The 19305-nt window shown below is 38.2% G+C and overlaps 1 protein-coding gene across 3 annotated transcripts in view; it reads right to left on the minus strand.

Annotated features, from left to right (window-relative positions):
* Positions 1-19305, minus strand: part of Adam23 (ADAM metallopeptidase domain 23) — a 173130-nt gene that overhangs the window by 41319 nt on the left and 112506 nt on the right. For all 3 annotated transcript variants that reach the window (XM_048344883.1, XM_048344882.1, XM_048344885.1), the window contains exons 10-18: positions 18585-18656; positions 15917-16080; positions 13553-13637; positions 11980-12070; positions 8791-8839; positions 6691-6790; positions 3398-3469; positions 2478-2567; positions 1190-1270 (exon numbers count right to left, since the gene is read on the minus strand). In XM_048344883.1, coding sequence (XP_048200840.1) covers positions 1190-1270; positions 2478-2567; positions 3398-3469; positions 6691-6790; positions 8791-8839; positions 11980-12070; positions 13553-13637; positions 15917-16080; positions 18585-18656 — 804 coding nt within the window. The remainder of the gene's footprint in view (positions 1-1189; positions 1271-2477; positions 2568-3397; positions 3470-6690; positions 6791-8790; positions 8840-11979; positions 12071-13552; positions 13638-15916; positions 16081-18584; positions 18657-19305) is intronic.

The raw sequence follows: 19305 nt of genomic DNA on the forward strand, positions 1-19305 counted from the left end.
AAAGAAGAATAAAACAATGAGAGAAAAGAAAAAGTCATAGTATTGATTATAGACATTGATTTTCAGAGATACAGAAAGTCTGTTTTCCAAATAATTACTAGGATTAACTAAATTCAAAGTTCACTGTCTTGGAGAAGAAAATTCTAAAACTGTTTTTTAGAAGAAAAGAAAATGTTTGATGTACTCTGACTCCCATGGTCATTCTGACCATGTTGGGAAATGATTAGTAAGAAAAACTTCAAATATCCACTGACAAATTAATTTAGCAGTAGCATTTTTGCCTTAGACAAATAAAGAGATAAACATTGTTTTTCTTTGACAATAGAATATTTAGAAAAATAAAACTATATATGGCAGTTATGTTTTTAGCATTCTGTTATAACACTAAAAATAGTAGGCTGTTCACTAATGTCTCTACTTCAAGCTTCTTGTCATAGCACTTTATTTATGCCATCTAATATTTGTGTTTACATATCTGTTTTGTAACTACCACCATGAGTTCAAGCACTTGTCAATCTTGTTCTCTCCCATATCCTGGCATTGACAACAGCATTAGATAGATAACTTTATAAATGTTCGTTCATTTTAAGACAAATAATGAAATAATATGACATAACTTTCTTGTGTGTGTAAATTCAGGGTGTGGGTGATGTTCCTGAGCTTTTTCACTCAAGGCTAGCTTTCTGCCACTTGAGCTCCAGCTCCACTTCTGGCATTCTGGTGGTAAATTGGCATTAAGTGTCTTATGGACTTTCCTGCCTAGGCTAGCTTCCAATCACAATCCTTAGATCTCAGCCTCTTGAGTAACTAGGATTACAAAGCATGAACCACCCATTCCTGGCTGTTTGTTTATTTTAAATGGTCTGTATTCTTAAAATGTTTGAAAACAGTACTGATGCTCCACTAAAGTCAATGTACTGTTTCAGAAGTAGAGACCTAAGAAGAAGCATCAATTAGTTGAGTATAAATCATATAGAGAGATGAAGGGAAATTTCAGCAAAAAAAATAAAGAGCTAGATATCTAGAAATAGCACACCGAGCTTTTGTAACATAAAAGTATAGTGAAGAGCTAGAAGTAGCTAGAAAACGAAGCCGTAGAAATCAGACTATGTTCATACATACAGTCTACCATGAAAGCTTTACAGATATGTATTGTAAAATGTATTACTCAAAACTCAGTTTTCCATACCTGGCCAGAGTCTCCAGTACAATACTCAGTAATATCACAGCTATTGACAGCATCTCGACATTCATACCCTCGTGGCTGAAACTACAAATCAAAATTCAGTATTAGGAGCCAGGATTAATCAATATTTCAAATGTTATCATTCTTTTATTCACTGAAAATTCTTATGCTTTTTCACAAGCATCACTAAACTCTTTTTGTGAGTCATAATACAGTTGCAGTATAGAAACAAGGCCCAGATACTTCCTTCTAATCTACAGAAAAGCATTAAGAGTTCAGATGTCAAAATCACTTTCTAAGTATTATTTTAGAAAAACAACACAAATGCAAATTTTGTAAAAATAATAAGCACTTGTTTGTCTTAAAACAAAGGAATAAAATAATGTGGGGTTAATATACATATATGCCAACGTTCACTAATTTATTCACTAGCTTGGATATTAATATTGCCTTAGCTATATATGAACAGTAAAGCCACAATGAATTCATATGAGTCATCTTCAGTGATTTCAGTGATTGTCTTGGATATACAAAACATTTTGTCTGTCTGGGGAGGAGATTGGTCAAACAGAAAGTAAGGCCCATGAGCCTCAAGCAATTCATAATCTGGTAGTAGACATAAACTACTATAATCTTCAAGAATGTCATATGTGTAATGTTCCTCATATTGAAAAACTAATATCATGTAAATTATGGATATTGGTAATACCATATGGTGTTATATATGAGAACAAGGAATATTAAAAATGACTTTGCCAAAGATAACTCAGAGGTCACTGTAGGTGGCACAATACAAACACATGTATGAACATATGAACATACCATGTTATAGCCCAATCTGTCTTCCCTGACTTTATGGAACACTCAAAAGTCAAGTGAAAAAATAAGAGCACTAGCTTTTATGCTATGAGTTTAAAGTAATTTAGGGTAAGTTCTGAAGAAAAAAAATGTTATAAGTAGGTCATATTATCTAAAGACCAAAGTAACTGTCCTTCTTTTCCTCAACAATTTAATTTGGTTCTCATCTGTGTTAGTAGGACAACCTGCTGTTTAAGCAGTACAAGTACATTCTCCTGAGGAAGCACTGGAGGATAAGATGATGGACAGTGAATGACAGTGACGATAAATGTGGTGGCCCCCCAGAACTTATGGTACAACATTGCAGGTTAATATGTGAAACCTGTGTTGTCACATGTGTACTATATGACAAAGTGACACGAAACCTCATGCACATGCTAAGTTATTTGGCTAACCTGTCAATGAAAAGAAAGATAATATGTCAGGAACTCACAAGGCAGGAGGTATTATTACAGCAGGGGCCGTCACTGCAGTGGGCCCCATTGGAGAGTGAGCACTTCTTACAACACAGTCCGTAGCATTCCTAGAGAAAACAGTCCATGTGGGTAAACCAGGAACTTTTGCTGCTACCCATTCAACATTCTCTCCCTGGGCTGGGGATATGGTCTAGTGGCAAGAGTGCTTGACTCATATACATGAAGCCCTGGGTTTAATTCCCCAGTACCACATATACAGAAAATGGCCAGAAGTGGTGCTGTGACTCAAGTGGCAGAGAGCTAGACTTGAGCAAAAAGAAGCCAGGGACAGTGCTCAGGCCCTGAGTCTAAGCCTCAGGACTGGCAAAAAAAACCCAAAACATTCTCTCCCCACCTGACTTACATAGGATCCAAATAAGTATATTCATATTAAGTGTAAGCAGATATTTCTGCTTACAGAAGAAGAATTACTTTAAACAATGATGGACTCATTTCTGCCCTATTTCTTAGTAGAATCTTATTTCCCATAAAAGAGCTGCTCTATCAAAGAGCAGATTCATTTCTTAGCATGCATCCTTCAGCCCTCGTTATCTCTCTTACATTCTTTATACCCACGTTTGGTTTTACAAAGGCAAAAATAATATCCAATGTAGAAAAGTTTCATGATTTGGTAAACCTTGCCTGCAATCAGTACGAGCTATGAATTTTCACACGGTGGGGAGTTTGATTAGAACAATCCATTAGGCTTCTCCAGACAAGGCCATAAGGACATGACTAATGCTAATGTGTCGGAGCTAAGATGAAGCATTGATCAGAGCAACCAGAAAGAAAGGCAGCGAGATCATGATGAATGATCACACAGGCCTCTCACTAATGCTTTGTTGTTAGCTCTGGGGAAATGCTGTACCAAGCAAAAGTAAAGATCTCTGATACCCACCACATGAAAACCACAATCACACTCCTCTCCAGCTTCCACATATCCATTTCCACATTCTGTGGGCTCAAACAGCTGAAAGAGATTAGGGAGAGAAAAGGGAAAAATGTTTAACTTATCACAGAAAGTCAACCAGGCCATCCATACGCATGACCCTACAAGCAGTGAAATACTTTTGTGATTTATTATGGTATCTTTTATACAAAATCTACATAGGGAATGAATGCTGTTGACTTATTCATAACACTTGAAACAACACATTCAAAAGAGGGATGGGTGTGATGTCCTTTGGGAGTTTCACTGGTGGTGAGCTCCAGAGATGACCTCTAGCAAAAGAGGTACTTATTATGGAGACAAACTGTCAAGAGGAATAGATCACTTTTCATAATTGCTAATGGAGTTAAAATGTATTGCTAATAAGACTCACAGATATCCAATTCACAGACTTGTCTCATATCACAACGTAGCTCAGACAACGTAAAACTTGACAAAAATAAAAGCAAGTAAATGCAAATAAACATAGAAAAACCACTTTGCTAGAAATTCAAGCATATCATTTTCACTGAAAAGAAACCTGCCTTGGCTGGCTGAAGCATATTAAGTTGTAGGCATACACGTGTACAAATGTATAGAAAACTTCCCATCACTGCTGCAGTGATACAGGAATCAGATTTCAAGAATAACCCACCCTACAGGTGCCAAACACTTGCTTCTAGGTAAATGTTATAATTTCCTGTCACTAGGAGCGGAATTATCTGGGTATCATCATCATCCCTGGTTGAAGACTGAAGCAAAACATCCCAACACAAATGGGCCAAACCCATGAGCAGGAAAAGGAGAAAGAGACTGCCCCCAGCAGCTTTACACACCCTGAGGCACTGATTTCATTCAGTTCTTTACCCTCCTTCCACTTCCAGGAAGGGAAAACTATCATAAGGAGCAAGGAAGATTTCCAGACTAGTTAGGTAGGACTCATCAGTCCTGCTCTGAGCTGTGTTGACCAGGAGAAAGAAGAAAACAGAAAAAAGAACAGAAGGGCCAGCATGACCAGCACTGCTGAATCAAGCCTCCACTGTTTCTTTTGTAGGATCTTTCTCCATTCTGAGATACGAAGCCATCTCAAACCAGATGGGAAATAGCAATGGGAGAGATTCTTAGAGCACAGAAAATATGCACACAGTGTGAAAATAACACACAGCACATGAATATATTCATTGACTAAAAGCAATTGAGGAAAAAGCAGTTCTTTTTACATATATATAAACTATTCGGTTGGCATCTATAGGATCTTTTTAAACATTGTAATTTGTACTTCAAAAAGATAAATGACTCTATATTTACTAACTTGTAAAAACTGAATATGTATACTCAATTATTTTTATATTGCTACCAAGTTACTGGGATAATTTTCTTTCTACTCACAGGTAATTTGAGAGATGCAGTGATGGATCCTCATGCATAAACTAGAAATGTTAACCTTTCCAAACAAGTGAGTGCTGTTTCCACAGGCACGATGCTTCTAATTAAGTGGTGTGCTACAAGGCAGGCCAAATTAGCCGTGTACGTTGCAATTCAAAAATGTCAGCATCTTCCATTAGTTCTTTATTACCAATTCACTCATTGCAAACACTTGCAAGCTTTCAGGTTCTGACACTCAGAGATCAATGTCTCTCACAGGGAAGGTATCCTACTTTAACTATCAAGGTCTCTTCAGAAGTCCTGTCGTTTTCCCACAGCTTTACTGAGATGTTATGCAGAAGTCAGGCATCCAACTACCACCCCCTGACTCCAGCAGTATCACTTCATTATAAGTATGGAATACATTATTCTATCAGTTATTCATATTAGTCACTGACATTTTTTAGAAAAGGTTAGCATAGTTTCACTGCTTTCCTAATTTTCAGAGTATTAAATATTTTCTTCAGCGATGAACTGTATTTGGCTTACGAAGTCGTATTTTAAAGGACATCGGAAGTTTGCCATGTTAAATTTCTACACCGTCTGCTAATTAGCATTGACCATACCTTTCTGTCTGTTGAGCAATTTTATTTCCAAACATGCTATAGCAGTCCACCAAGCTATTATCTAAAAGCTTCAGAGAGTAAATTGAAGGATTTGGGCTTTGCTGAATTCTATGAAGGTATGATGATTGTGCCTAGGTTTACAGTAAGATTTACAAATTGTGACACTATAAAAGACAAATAAGGACTTTTAATATAGGATAAGTTTTAGGTCAAATGTGTTTTCTGAAAACTCATAAAAATATTACTTCTAAAAATCTGCAGTTTTTTCAGTTCTGTAACTGTGGATGAGAGATTGCAACATTGTATGTACAGGTTCTGGAAAGATGCCAATTGATAATGTGGAATCTCCTGGTGAACAGACTATGCAATATAAATACTTAAAGTATTAATGGAACCCATAAATACTACGGATCATTGTTTGACTGACTGATATTAGTACTGCTTGCTGACACAAACAAACAAAACAAAGTTCTGGTGGCTCAGACCTGTAATCCTAGATACTCAAGAGGCTGATCTGAGGACCACATGGTTCAAAGCCAGTCCAGGAAGAAAAATCCTTGAGATTCTTATCTCCAATTCACCCTCAGAAAACCTGGTGTGGAGCTGTAGCCCAAAGTTGTAGAACACTAGCCATGAGCCTAAAATGCTCAAGGACAGTGACCAGGTGGAGTTCAAGTCCCATGACTGACCAAAAGAAAAGAAAAGAAAAGAAACACAGAAGGAAGAAGAGAAATGGGAGGAGGAGAAAGATGTAGAGGAAAAAGAAATAATAATAACTTCTTTAGAATGACAAGAAGAAATTCAATTAATTTTTTAAAAATTGATTAAAGTAACACTCTACATTAATCTAAACTACATATCTCTTAGTAGCAAGGTAGAAACACTATTTTCACAGCTTCTTAATTGAAGGACAGTTGCCTTTTGGAGGCCTTGCTTATGTACAGCAAGCACTGAACCCTGATCTATAGTTTTTTTATTCTTGAAAGGCAAGTTGGCCTTCAACACTGTAAGACGTTTTGTAACTAAATATCATTGTGACCAACAAAAAAAAAACAGTTCTCAGGCTGGGATATAGGTCACGGCTAAGTACTTGCATAGCAAGTGCAACTTCCTGGGTTTAATCTCTCCTGCCAAAACAGATAAAACAAAAGAAAAAAAAACAGATTAAAAAAGAAAAGAAAAGAAACCTGCTTTCTAAGACAAGCAGCTGATGTTTGGCATTGTTCCACTGTTAAAAATTGAAGAGATAATTGTACTTTCTCAGTGACTAACCTTTGTTGGTCTGTTGAAAAGGCATGCTCCACCCCCTCTCTGTAGAAAGTCTCTATATTCCAAAATGCTGCACTTTGAGAACTTTCTGGAATGTGATACCCTGAGGAAACAAAGAGTCAATTATGTAAATGATATACTAAAAGCAGTCATCAGAGATAAAAATTAAAACCCCTGAATTAGAACATGTTCATTCTAGAAAAAAATAAACAAATCTACACAAATTTAGACAAAAGTGCTTATGTTCAGATGCTCAATAAGATCATGTGATGAAATTTATGCCTCAATACAGGCAAAATATTTTGGCTTTTCTAACTCTGTGCTTAATAAAAGGAGTTCACGAGCCTACTAGACCTACTTTTGGAAAAGAGATTGGGAGGTCACATTTATTTATCAAAGATTACATAACTCAGGTTTGAACAATGCAAATTTGAGTTAAACAAGGAAACCATAAAGAGATGTGCTGAGCCATATGTGTATATGTTTTTAGTGTAAAAACAGAATTAGAGTAACTTTCCGACTCTATTTTAAACATTATCAGGCAAAGGCCAGGTGTAGGAATGCATATTTATAATCCCAGCTACTCAGTAGATATGAGGATCACATTCAGAGGCTAGCCAAGGCAAAGTTAGTGTGACATCCAATCTGAAAAATAAACCAAAAATAAAAGGACTAGAGGGCATGACTAAAGTAGTAGAGCTCATGCAAATTTCAATCCCAATATCAGGAAAGAAAAAGAGAGTGTGAGAAAGAGAGAAAGTCCAACTTCTGGACAATATTTATGAGTTAGCAGGAAAGCATCCCAATGTGATTTATTCAATCAAGTTAATACCTCTATGTAAATACATAGTGAAATGTTACACACATGGTCAAATTTAAGCTAAATCATGCACACTGTGGCTCCTCAGGAATATTTGGAGCAGTGCCCAGTTTGAGAATGACAAGCCATTCTAGGATACAATACAGTATCTTTGTATTCTGACATGTGAGGGCAGTTACTGGAAGGGAATAAAACTCGCTACCACTCACAGTGGTCTTCCACAAGAACTGTATAGAAATGTATACTTGAGAAAATGTACATTAACTGTAAATCACTTCATTATGTCCCATTTAATACTCAATCCAAAAACTTCTTTAGAAACTGGAAGTTTCAAAGATAAAAGGTAGTGTGTGTGATGGTACACACTGGTAATCCCATTCTCAGGCGGCTGAGATAGGAAGATCACAAGTTCACAGCTAGCATGGGCTACACAGCAAGGTTGTGCCTCAAAATAAGCAGAAGGAGCAGCAGGAAGAGGAGGAGGAAGAAGCAGCAGCAGCATGGATGTGTGTGCATGATAAAAGATGTCTCCTTTTAGAAAACCAATGTTATCAATGCTTCTATTTCTGTATATAGCATAGATTACTAAGCTGTGGAACTACATTTCCAGAAATCAGCTCTAAAGCTGCAGAGACAATGGGTGATTCTGTCAAACTCTGTCTCCAGGAGCTAGAATATTGGGCAGGCCTGGTAAACAGGAAGTGGGGTGGCACCTCCAGCAACCAGTCTCAGGACAGAGCTGCTTTTGTTCCCCAAATGTCTGAAAAAGGAAAATGAAGACAGGCGAGTGAATGTTCAAATGTCTACCACTAGAAGACTCTAACTAAGGCATAGTACATCTGACTTAGTAAAGCTTTCCTGGTTCTGTAAGAGGGATAGTACAACTCTTATTGCCTTAAAGTATATATTTACAAGCTCCTTAAAATGCAAATTGATGACTAAATTCATCTTCACTGACTACTTTAAGTAGACAGCCAGCTTTTACTCTGAGTCTGCTAAAAAATTAATGCCTCCCCCAAACTTAGAAGCATTTAGTAATGTGCTGCTTTTAAGGGTTAGTAGGGAGAAGGAGCAAATACATTTTACTTTCATCACCAACTTTAAATAAAAAAATTAAACTATAAAGTGAATTAGGCCTGCCAGTTTTTAAATATCACACAATTAATTGTGGGGTCTCTACTAAATGCTTAATGTAAGAGACTAATACCCAAGAGGCCACCTTTAACTATATGCCGCAATTTTAGCAAAGGATATCTATCAATGCACATATAATAAAAACTTACCCCGTTTCCTCCATTATGCAGCCACCCCAGGATTCTGTGCAGTCACACTCTAGTCCAATGAAACAATAAAAGCAACAGGGGAAAAGAGAAACAAAAGTCACACCTTCAATTTGTGTTATAGTTCCTACAAAAATGCATTACCAATTCCATGCCAAATAGGTACAGACCTAAGGTCTCCTAGTCTGCAAATCTCATGGTCCTTAAATCAATATTTCATTATCTTTTCCAAAAGTATAGGTTGCTTCCTAAGAAAATAGCTGGCAGGAAAAAAAAAACTGTGCCATCTCCTCATTTTCAAGCTCAGATAATTCAGTTAGGCTCCTCAGTCACTCTTATAGTGAGAAGAATGCTGGACTAGAGAGTGGAAGGTCTGAGTTCCAGACTAAGTTCTACCATTGGCAAGTGACCTAGATCCTCTTGGTGTTTTTTAGAGGTGTCTTCACAGCTAATAGAGAAATTATGTCTCTCTGCCTATCTCCCAGAGTGGTTCTAGGGTTCACACAGATGGCATATACCCCATACTGGCTGTGAACACAACAAATTATTAACAGAGTATGACCAGAAGTTTGACAAGAGAATTCACTTTCTGGAGTCAATACCAAGTTTGGTAAGATACTTGAAGAACAATCTACTAAAATGTTCCATTAAAGAGAGCAAGCACAGCCAGGAGCTGGTGGCTCATGCCTACAATCCTAGCTACTCAGGAGGCTTAAATATGAGAATCATATCAAAGCCAGCCCAGGAAGGAAAGTCCATAACGCTATTATCTCCAACCAACCATCAAAAAGCCAAAGTAGAGCTGGGCTCAAGTGGTAGAGTGCTAGCTTTGAGCAAAAATGCTCAGCGATAGCACCCAGCACATGAAGATAATCTCAAAAACAACAACATAAAAACTTGTGCCCAGGGTGTGTTCTCCCTCTCATGTCGTTCATGTTAACTGGTCCTGTGAACCTGTCAGCCTTTTGCCTGACCTTTTCAAGTCTCTTTTAACAGGATAACATCCCTCACTCAGAATGGCACCTGGGAACTTGCAGTTCAAGGCCATCCTCTTACTATACTGCTCTGCCCAGTGCAGGTCTGGACCCTGAAGACCCCAGACCAAGTGACTCCTTGATGTGCCCAAGCTGCAGGAGGTAGCCAGAGGAGACCATAACACCCATTGGCCCTGATAACCATTCTCGTGGAAATGATGAAGACTTTTACCAACCAAACTGGACGGTACCAGGCCAAATGACGAATCAGGGACACCTGACTACTTTGCCCCTTTTCAGCAGGAAGTAGTTTCAGAAGAAACAACCTCTGCCCATACTCCCAGCCTGGTACCCCTCCTCTGTTATTAATAAACAACAAATGGGGGAATGCTAGCATTTCCCTAGCCTCAGGTCCTCAGCTCCTCCCACTAGACCCCAGACCCACCCATACCTAATGAGCCACTCCTACTCACTACCTAACTACTTCCCCTCTACCCCCAGAGAGAAGCTGCCACCTGGATAAGGTGCAGATGCCATGTAGCTCCCTCTCCCGTGAGAACTATGGCCCCACTAATAAACCTCCTTATGAACCTTTAAAAAAAAAAAGAGCAATCTGAAATAGAAGTAATAATCATTTAAATAAACCTTGTATGTTTAACCAAGATATCAAAGGTATTGTAATGAACTTGTTTTATTTATTTTTTCCATTTTATTTTCTATCATAGATTAAGAAAACATGGATTTTTTTTTTGCCAGTCCTGGGCCTTGAACTCAGGGCCTGAGCACTGTCCCTGGCTTCTTTTTGCTCAAGGCTAGCACTCTACCACTTGAGCCACAGCACCACTTCTAGCCTTTTATGGTGCTGAGGAATCCAACCTAGGGTTTCATATATACAAGGCAAGCACTCTTGCCACTAGGCCATGTTCCCAGCCCAAAACATGAACTTTAAAAAAAAAAATACAATTCAGAAAAAAAAAATACTCACTACCTAAATGAACAATTCACAACAGAATAGAGAATTTTAGGAGAGGAGAAACTATGACCAGTATCAGGAATGACTGAAAAGCAGCTCCGACTGACTCCAGCACTGGCATCCAGGAATGTCAAACATGGTTATCAACTAATGATAGTCTCCACTCTAAGATGTCTATGCTAACAAAAATGTAAAACCTTTCTTCTTTAATGTGAAGCAAGAATTTCCTCGGGAAAGCAAATGCTCTGAATAAGATATTAGTAAATAAAAGCTTGAGCAGATTTACACAATGCAACCAGACACTTGTGATAACCATATACCTAATCACTTAATATGTCTATAAAGCACAGTGGGTAAAGTCCATGGGAACTTCATTTCATTTTTTCATAATATTATGCAGTAAGGACCAAAAAACTATAATAATGTATGTAAATAGTAAGGTAGATTTTTTTTCTTCTCTTGGGAGTAAAACCTTATTCCTACTGTCTCATATTTTCATGAAGAAGGGATTTAATTTTAGTAAACAATATAAGTAAACATGTTGGTCTTTCTATAAGATCACGCTATAATATCTGTAGGCCTTGAGCACTATTCCTTCCTGCAATATAGAAAAAATTACTAAAAACTATATTTTATGACCACCCCAGGCCCTAGGGGATTCTTTCCTCTCTCACCTGCCCCAAAAACCAGGGAACTGGTTCTGTCTAGGGAAGACTTCTCTAATTTTTCTGATTTGGCCAGGGGGGCAATAACTACAGCTAAAATATAATCTCCTTTTTGACCAACCAACTAAATGTGTGATAGAGCCTCATCTAGCATCTTATGGCTAAAATTGACATGATTCAAACCCAGAGGGGAAGTAATTAATTACTGCCCTTAATCCCAACATTTAACCCTGTGAAAAGCAGCCAATTCATACCATGAGAAACTGGGTATAATTTTATAGATTTTTGAAAAGGACATGTCTTTAACCCAAATAATAACTACCTAAAGTTTCTTGTTTTGTAATTTTTAGTAGTGGGACTTGAACTCAGGGCTTGGGTACTGTTCCTGAACTTTTTACTCAAGGCTAGCACTCTACCATTTTGAGCCAGAGCTCCACTTCCTTTTTTATAATTTTTTAGAGGAAAGAAATAGACTACAACTAGAGTACAATAACTTTGAAGTGAAAAAACATATTTATTGATTTGACATGCATTATAACACAGAAGGACATGGAAGTGAGAATAAGGTCAATGTACATACTCAGCTTTCTGCTAGAAGGTTCCCATTGGATTCCGAGGTTTTGAGCCAGGCTCTGTGATAACACTTGTGCCACTGCCATTGGAAGACCATACTGTTTTTCAGAGTTGAAAGTGTGTGGGAAATATTTGAGAGAGGGCACAAAGCTAGTTATTATTTCTTAATTGATATCACACATCACCTCAGTTCCTAAGTAGAGCCTGACAGCACCAAAAAATGGCATGTTCTCCTTACCAGTTCTTCCTTGGAAAGTGGGACCAAGAAGTAGAAAGTCCTCCCTCCCCCCATACCCACCCCCATTCCTGCGTGGTATCTCTCAGACACAAGGGCTTATAGGCGAATGTGAAATACAAGTCATAAACACTGTGCTCCAGTTCAACTCATATCCAGTCATGGAAAAATTCAACTCAACTATGAGAGAGCTCCCCAGTGAGTAATGGCTATTGGGATGACCTGGTAAAACACATACCAGTACTGACCAGGATGTAGGTATGGTTAGTTGGGTTGTAGAGGATGATTTTCGAGGAATTACAATACCCAACTTCAAGCTGCTTTATAAAGCTACAGTAATAAAAACAGCTTGGTATTGGCACCGGAACAGGCCTGAAGACCAATGGAACAGAATTGAAGACCCAGAAATGAACCCGCAGAACTATGCCTACTTAATCTTTGATAAAGGAGAAAAAAAAAAAATAGGATGGAAGAAAGATAGCCTCTTTAACAAATGGTGCTGGCAAAACTGGTTCAATACCTGCAACAAACTAAAACTAGATCCTTATATATCACCGTGCACCAAAATCAATTCCAAATGGATCAAAGACCTGGAAATTAAAACAGATACCCTGAAAACACTAAAAATGTTTTTATAAAAAAATAAATGTATCAAGAACCCAAGCTGTGTCATTAAGAAACCATTTGTTTCAATTCATCTTCTAGAGAGGTAGGTAAAAAGCCCAAAGATTTTTTTTTATTACATAGAGAGAATAAAAGATACTAAGGCTAAAAACTTACTTAAATGAATTAAATTCAAAATGTGCAGAAGAACACCACAATTTTGTTGTTGTTAGTCGGGGGGCTTGAACTTGGGATCTGGGTCCCGTCTCTGAGCTTTTTGGCTCAAGTCTAGCAGTCTACTACTTTCAGCCACAGCACCACTTCTGGTTTTCTGGTAGCTAACTGGAGATAAGAGTCTTTCCTGCCTGGTCTGGCTTTGAACCATGGTTCTCAGATCTCAGCCTGAGTAGCTAGGATTACAGACATGAGTCACTGGCGCCCGGCTCATAATTTTTAAAAGTAATATAGATTGATGAGTTTATAAAAATGTAACCTATTTTGTGTATAGAAGCCTAAAATCTTTGAGCCAGCTTTTGGCTTGCATTTGATACCCAATGAGATCGTCATAAACCTAAAGGAGCACTTTGAATTGGCTCTACTTTCTAATCTGAGCCACTCTCTCATGCCCCATTTTCAAGTCATCATTTAAAACTAGCATGAAAAGGGATGCAAACTATACCATAAGGAAGAAAGATCAGATGCAATGATAAAACTCTACTTAAAGCAAATCAGTGAAACTTACCTCATTCACACCAACACCTCTTGTGCGAGAACAGACACCTCCAAAGAAACTCAGACTACTTCTCTTATAGTGGAATGTCACGCGCCTCAAGAAAACAAAATACTCTTAGAAACCAACGTAAAGTCCCCCATATAAAGGCTACCAAAACATATCTACTCTACTACTCTGAAACCACTCTCCTCCAAGCAAAAAACTATTTTAAGTACATTTAAATTTATGTCATTATAAATATTTTACCATTTCCTAACTCTGGTAATGAGTACATTTCTTTTTTGGAAAATGTCATCCCTTCCTTCACTTTCCCACAGCTTCACTCTCCTCTCCCTGCCCACAATTTGCATAGTTCATTTTCCACACAGGGTGTACTGAATACCAGGACTGCATTTGTTCACCCTTCTTCCATCCTCTTCTGTGTCCCCACGTGGCTTCCCCATAAAAGACCAAAAAAAAAAAAAAAAAAGCAAAAACAAACAACAAAAACCCCATGTTTCCATATCCTGGAATTTGTTTTAATAAATAGTATTTAAAATGTTCAGAGGACTTATGCCTTTGGGTTCCTACCTCATCATAAGTATTTTAAGGTCATGTTGGTAAAATAACCTGAGCTGAGACTGCCTGAACTGAGTATCAAGTAAGCCTTATTTATGTGCATGCACAGGAATAAAAGACACAAAGGTAAGCAGGCCATGTGAAAACCAAGGAAAAGTGGAGCCCCCACCCCAGCTCCTAGAAACAATAGGGCTTGTAAAATTTCACTGTCTCACTGTTTACTCTTAGCTTCTACAACTCCATTTTGGTGACTCCATGCTAGAGGGCTGCACCCCCATCCATAAGACTCGTTCCTTGTAGTTTGACATTTAAAATATGTATATCCCTTGTTCCTCTCTGTCTTTAGGTAGCAACCATAGTAGTAGTTACAGAAATGCCATGGCAACTGTCAGATTGGTTCACTTATGACTGAGTACTGGATTGTTTTAGCCCACTCGTGCTTGCTTAGTTGATATTAGGGGAACATGGAACAATTGTTAAAATAAAGTTAATATTAGGTCAGCCTGACTGCGAAATTCTGCTTCTGTAAATGGCTTGCTTAACTCATTTGTGACTTGCTCTAGCCCCTGAGTTAACCTCCTGCATCTGTGCTACATGACCACCTGCTGTAGAATGCATAGCTTCTTCTACCTTTAAAAACCCAGCTCTAGGTCTGGGAATATGGCCTAGTAGCAAGAGCGCTTGCCTCATATACATGAAAAACCCAGCCCTGCAGTGGCTCATTGCTGTTCTTTACCATCCCAATGATGGAGAGCAGATGCTGTGCACAGCTAACTAAAGACTCCTAGCCCGACTGACTGAGTGCTGGTGATTTTCTTGTTGTGGGTGTGACAGTCCTGGGTGGCCAGCATACTGCAGGCCACAGACATTAGCGTTTTTCTAGCAGAATATCTAGTGCTTATTCAAAATATTGCTGGTCATTATAAATTGATAATTAGACTCAAGAAAGGAAAAAGGGAAAGAAAAGAAAGATGAGAAGGAAGGAATAGTTGGGTTGGACTGATCCCCGGGTAGAACCTTGGAGGACTATCTGGAAACAGCTTTGCCAAGAGAAGGGATCGCTTATTATAGCAAAAATAAAGTATAGCACCCTCTTTCTTACTAGTAGGAGCTCAACTGTATTTAACGGTTCATCGAAAAATACATTATTTCCTAAGCTTTCTTACAGTGAACGGTAGCCCTATAACTAAAGTCTAGCAAATGACATATTGGTAAAATTGGTACATGTAAGCTTTCAGGAAAACTGACTTATAAAATGTGACTCAGCTAGACAAAGAGAACCATTGCCCTTCTCCCTGCCTGTTAGCTCTGTAGTCTTTACTGAGGGCTGGAGTTGTACCAAGAGCTGGAGTACCAGCAGCCATCTTGAATTGTGATTTGACCTTGAGAATGGAAGGTCTGTACTCTGTAAGTACAGCTTAGAGTTATGAATCCTCCAGCATCTGAGCCCTGGAATTCTACTGCCACGTCTCTTTTATTACAGAGAGGCATTAAGGGAAAACTCACTTGCCCTTATATTTTCTTTTTTTTTTTTTTTTTTTTTTTGGCCAGTCCTGGGCCTTGGACTCAGGGCCTGAGCACTGTCCCTGGCTTCCTTTTGCTCAAGGCTAGCACTCTGCCACTTGAGCCACAGCGCCACTTCTGGCCATTTTCTGTATATGTGGTGCTGGGGAATTGAACCCAGGGCCTCATGAATACAAGGCAGGCACTCTAGCCACTAGGCCATATCCCCAGCCCCTGCCCTTATATTTTCTATGTAACATAACTGAAATGTATTTCAAGCTAAACACTATAGTAAAAGACTGAGGTACATACGAGATGAGGTGCACAGCATCGGCATGCTGCTTGATGCGCTGCCGGTATTTGGCGAACTCGTGGAGCATCTGTACAGGGCTGTTGGTGATGTCAATGTGATCCTTCTCAGTCCAGGTCTCTACAGCCACCAGGACAACCCTGGTGTTGAGCTGCTCCTTGTAAATCTATGGGTATACAACAGGACAGGTGCAGGAGGAAAACACTGGGTCAAACATGCACGATCAGTGAGTCAGAGTCAGTGGAAAGACAGGAAAGGGGAGGTGAGAGAACATGGGGTCTGAATTAGCTCATCGTAGAGACTGTTTTTCCTTTCTCTTTCCCGAAAGAAAAAAAAAATCATACAATCAGGTGTCATGTCATCTACTCTTCTATACGGTTATTTCTTCCCCAGATGGACACTTTCTGTGGTAATCCATGAGAGGATAGATAGTAAGAATGTAGGGATGTCAAGATTCCTATGCCAGGCTGTAAACTCAACAAGGTAAGTAAAACCACCTTTGCAAACCTTCCAGAAGGTACAGGTGGGTGTCAGATATACCAGCTCTAGGTACAATATAGCCAGTTGTTCTGCCAGGATGAAAAAAAACAAGCGCCCAGCAATATAGCTGGCTTGCCTGTGGAGACATGTTATATGAAAAGCAAACATAACACAAGAATTGTGGGTTTCCACCAAAAAGGAGAACCAGCAGATTTGTGTCACCCAGCTCACTCCACAAGGTGAGTCTACTCACAAGATTTAGACTGTTACCCTTCTCTTTGTCTCTACTTTTGGCCAAGCTGCTTAATAATGAACATCATTTAGCTATTTCAATGAGTGCTACCATTCTGTAGTATTTTTTTTAACTGATTAAGAAAACGATGGATGATCTTTGATCAGACTGAGGCAAGGGACCACAATCACGGCTGCGCCAAGCTGAAGCAGTAATGACTTAACACACAGGTGAGTTCAGTGTAATATCTTTTTAAAATTCATGGTTGGCTTCTGATCCATATATGGTATCACTAAATAAAAAATTAAACTTTGCAGGATGTGATTCTACTCAATCATGCTGAAATGACTAACCCAGTGCTACCAAGTAAACAGCTTCCACAGGGGAAAAGATGTGTTTAAGATTCTCTTTTCCATATTCAGTAATAGCTTTCCTCTGAGAAGATTGACAAGAGCTGAAATTAAAGAAAGTAATAAGCCAGGCGTAAACTGACTCCCAGAGGTTTGATCCTAATTTTATGTTACATATTCTTTGCACATGCACTCATATTGTAATTTTGCTCAGATGTGCCTACCAGCCACATAACATATGCGAGGTGCACAAAACATGCTATGAATATTTACATGATGGGGAGGTTTGGGGCTATTTAAAAGGCAGCTCCTTGGAGTAAATAAATATTGTTCAGATGCTTGACAATTTATAAAAAGGATTCTTTTCCACAGTTAAGCGGCAACATAAAATAAATAGCAGATAAAATACACTTAACTGAATATAGGAGAACTTTTTATTAGAATATGAAAAATGGCATGCTATATTTAATTTATGCGAGCCAAGTTGAATTATTTATTGGGGCATAATTCATAATAATCAGCTCTATAGAATTCCTACCTAAGGCAAGAAAAAGGAAGAAAATCTTAACAATCATTTTTGTAACTTAGAAAACAAAAGGAGGAATAACATCAATAGTAAATATTTGTAGGGTTAGAAGCCTTTGAAGGAGGTATGTGTTTTGTTGTTTCAAATTAGTTTTATTTAAAGACTGTACTTAATTCTGTCTAAATATAAAGTTAGAAAGATTTCACTATGGGAACACTCAAAAATACATTTGTATCCTTTAGACTATATTTTTATTTTACCTGTGTTTTCCAAACATACTCTACCTCAATATTTAGACTTCCTCACTGACACCATATATGCAAGAAAAGCTCAGATCGTTACTAACAAAATCAGTACAGGGCTAGGAATATGGCCTAGTGATAGAGTGCTTGCCTCATATACATGAAGCCCTGGGTTCGATTCCTCAGCACCATGTATATAGAAAAAGCCAGAAGGGGCACTGTATCTCAAGTAGTAGAGTGCTAGCCTTGAGCAAAAAGAAGCCAGGGACAGTGCTCAGGCGCTAAGTTCAAGACCTGGGACTGGCAAAAAAAAGAAAAAATCAGTATGGTCTGCCAATTAAAATGTTCATTCTTTTGGTAGCTAATTTTCTCCACTGCTTTTTATTTCCCAGGAACTCTAGTGACAATTAGGTCTAGCTAACACTTGTGGTTATTATGTTAATAAAAAACATTTTAATGTTTTTAAAGAAATGGAAATGCTAATTGTCCGGATTTGATTGTTATATTTTGATTGTACATGTCTTAAATTGTTATACTGCACTCCATAAGTATGTACAATTAAAATAATAATTAATAAAAAGGGTACATTTAAAAGAAAGTAGTAATGCTGATGTACTAATTCTGAGAATATTCAACAGTCTCCTTAAATTCTGCAGACTATACCTTATAAAGCCAATTACTCTTTATCCCATCCCATACCCTTTGCCAGAAGAATTAGAAACTGAATTTTTACTCTTTCCCAAGAAAGATATATAACAAGTGAGCAAATAAGAGATAGAGATATAAGCCATGCCATCTTGGTTAAAAAAAAAATAGCTCCAAGAAAACCAGGATACTTACAGAATCTACAAGGTTGACCACGGACTTTGCGAAGTTGTTGGTATGTGCATGAGAAGAGCGGTGTTTCTTATACTAGGGAGAGAAAAGTTTCCAGTCACTGACAAGTCATATTTGATTGTAAAATATCAAAACTCTGCAAAGGCAGAAACACCTTAGCGATGGTAGAAATGAAGATGAGAACTATTTAATTTGGTATGGGTTAGCTTGGGTATAATGGTGATACGTTCTTTTTACTTTTTTGCTTTCTCTCCGTCAGGCAGAAAACTATAACTGAAACACCCCCAAACGTTGCAGGCAATGGAACCCGCATGAGCAGCTTTGCTCCTGAAAAATAGTTCTAATTCAATCTTATTGTCTACCCATTCAATTCTTTTATGGTTTCTCTGAAATGACATCCAATTTGTAAAGGGCTTAAACCAGAAAATAGTGTAGTTTCAATTGGATGCTGTCCTTACTTTAAACTCGGGGCCATCCGTGTATCAAGAAAAATCTCTCGCACATTATTTTAGACGCTGTCCATAACAGGAAATGAATCTGATGTGCGTTGTGCGCATTCCTCAAGAGAAATGCCACCTCCCTTGCCCACTGTCACCATATAAATTTGTCAGGCTCCTTCATTCACTCTCTCTACCACTGACCCTGTTTGCTTAAACAAAAAAACAAATGTGCTTTAATGCTTACATACCTCCTGTTTATTTCCTACAACACCAATAACTCTGGG

Source organism: Perognathus longimembris, chromosome 4 (assembly GCF_023159225.1).
Source record: "Perognathus longimembris pacificus isolate PPM17 chromosome 4, ASM2315922v1, whole genome shotgun sequence".
Classification (NCBI taxonomy): domain Eukaryota; kingdom Metazoa; phylum Chordata; class Mammalia; order Rodentia; family Heteromyidae; genus Perognathus; species Perognathus longimembris.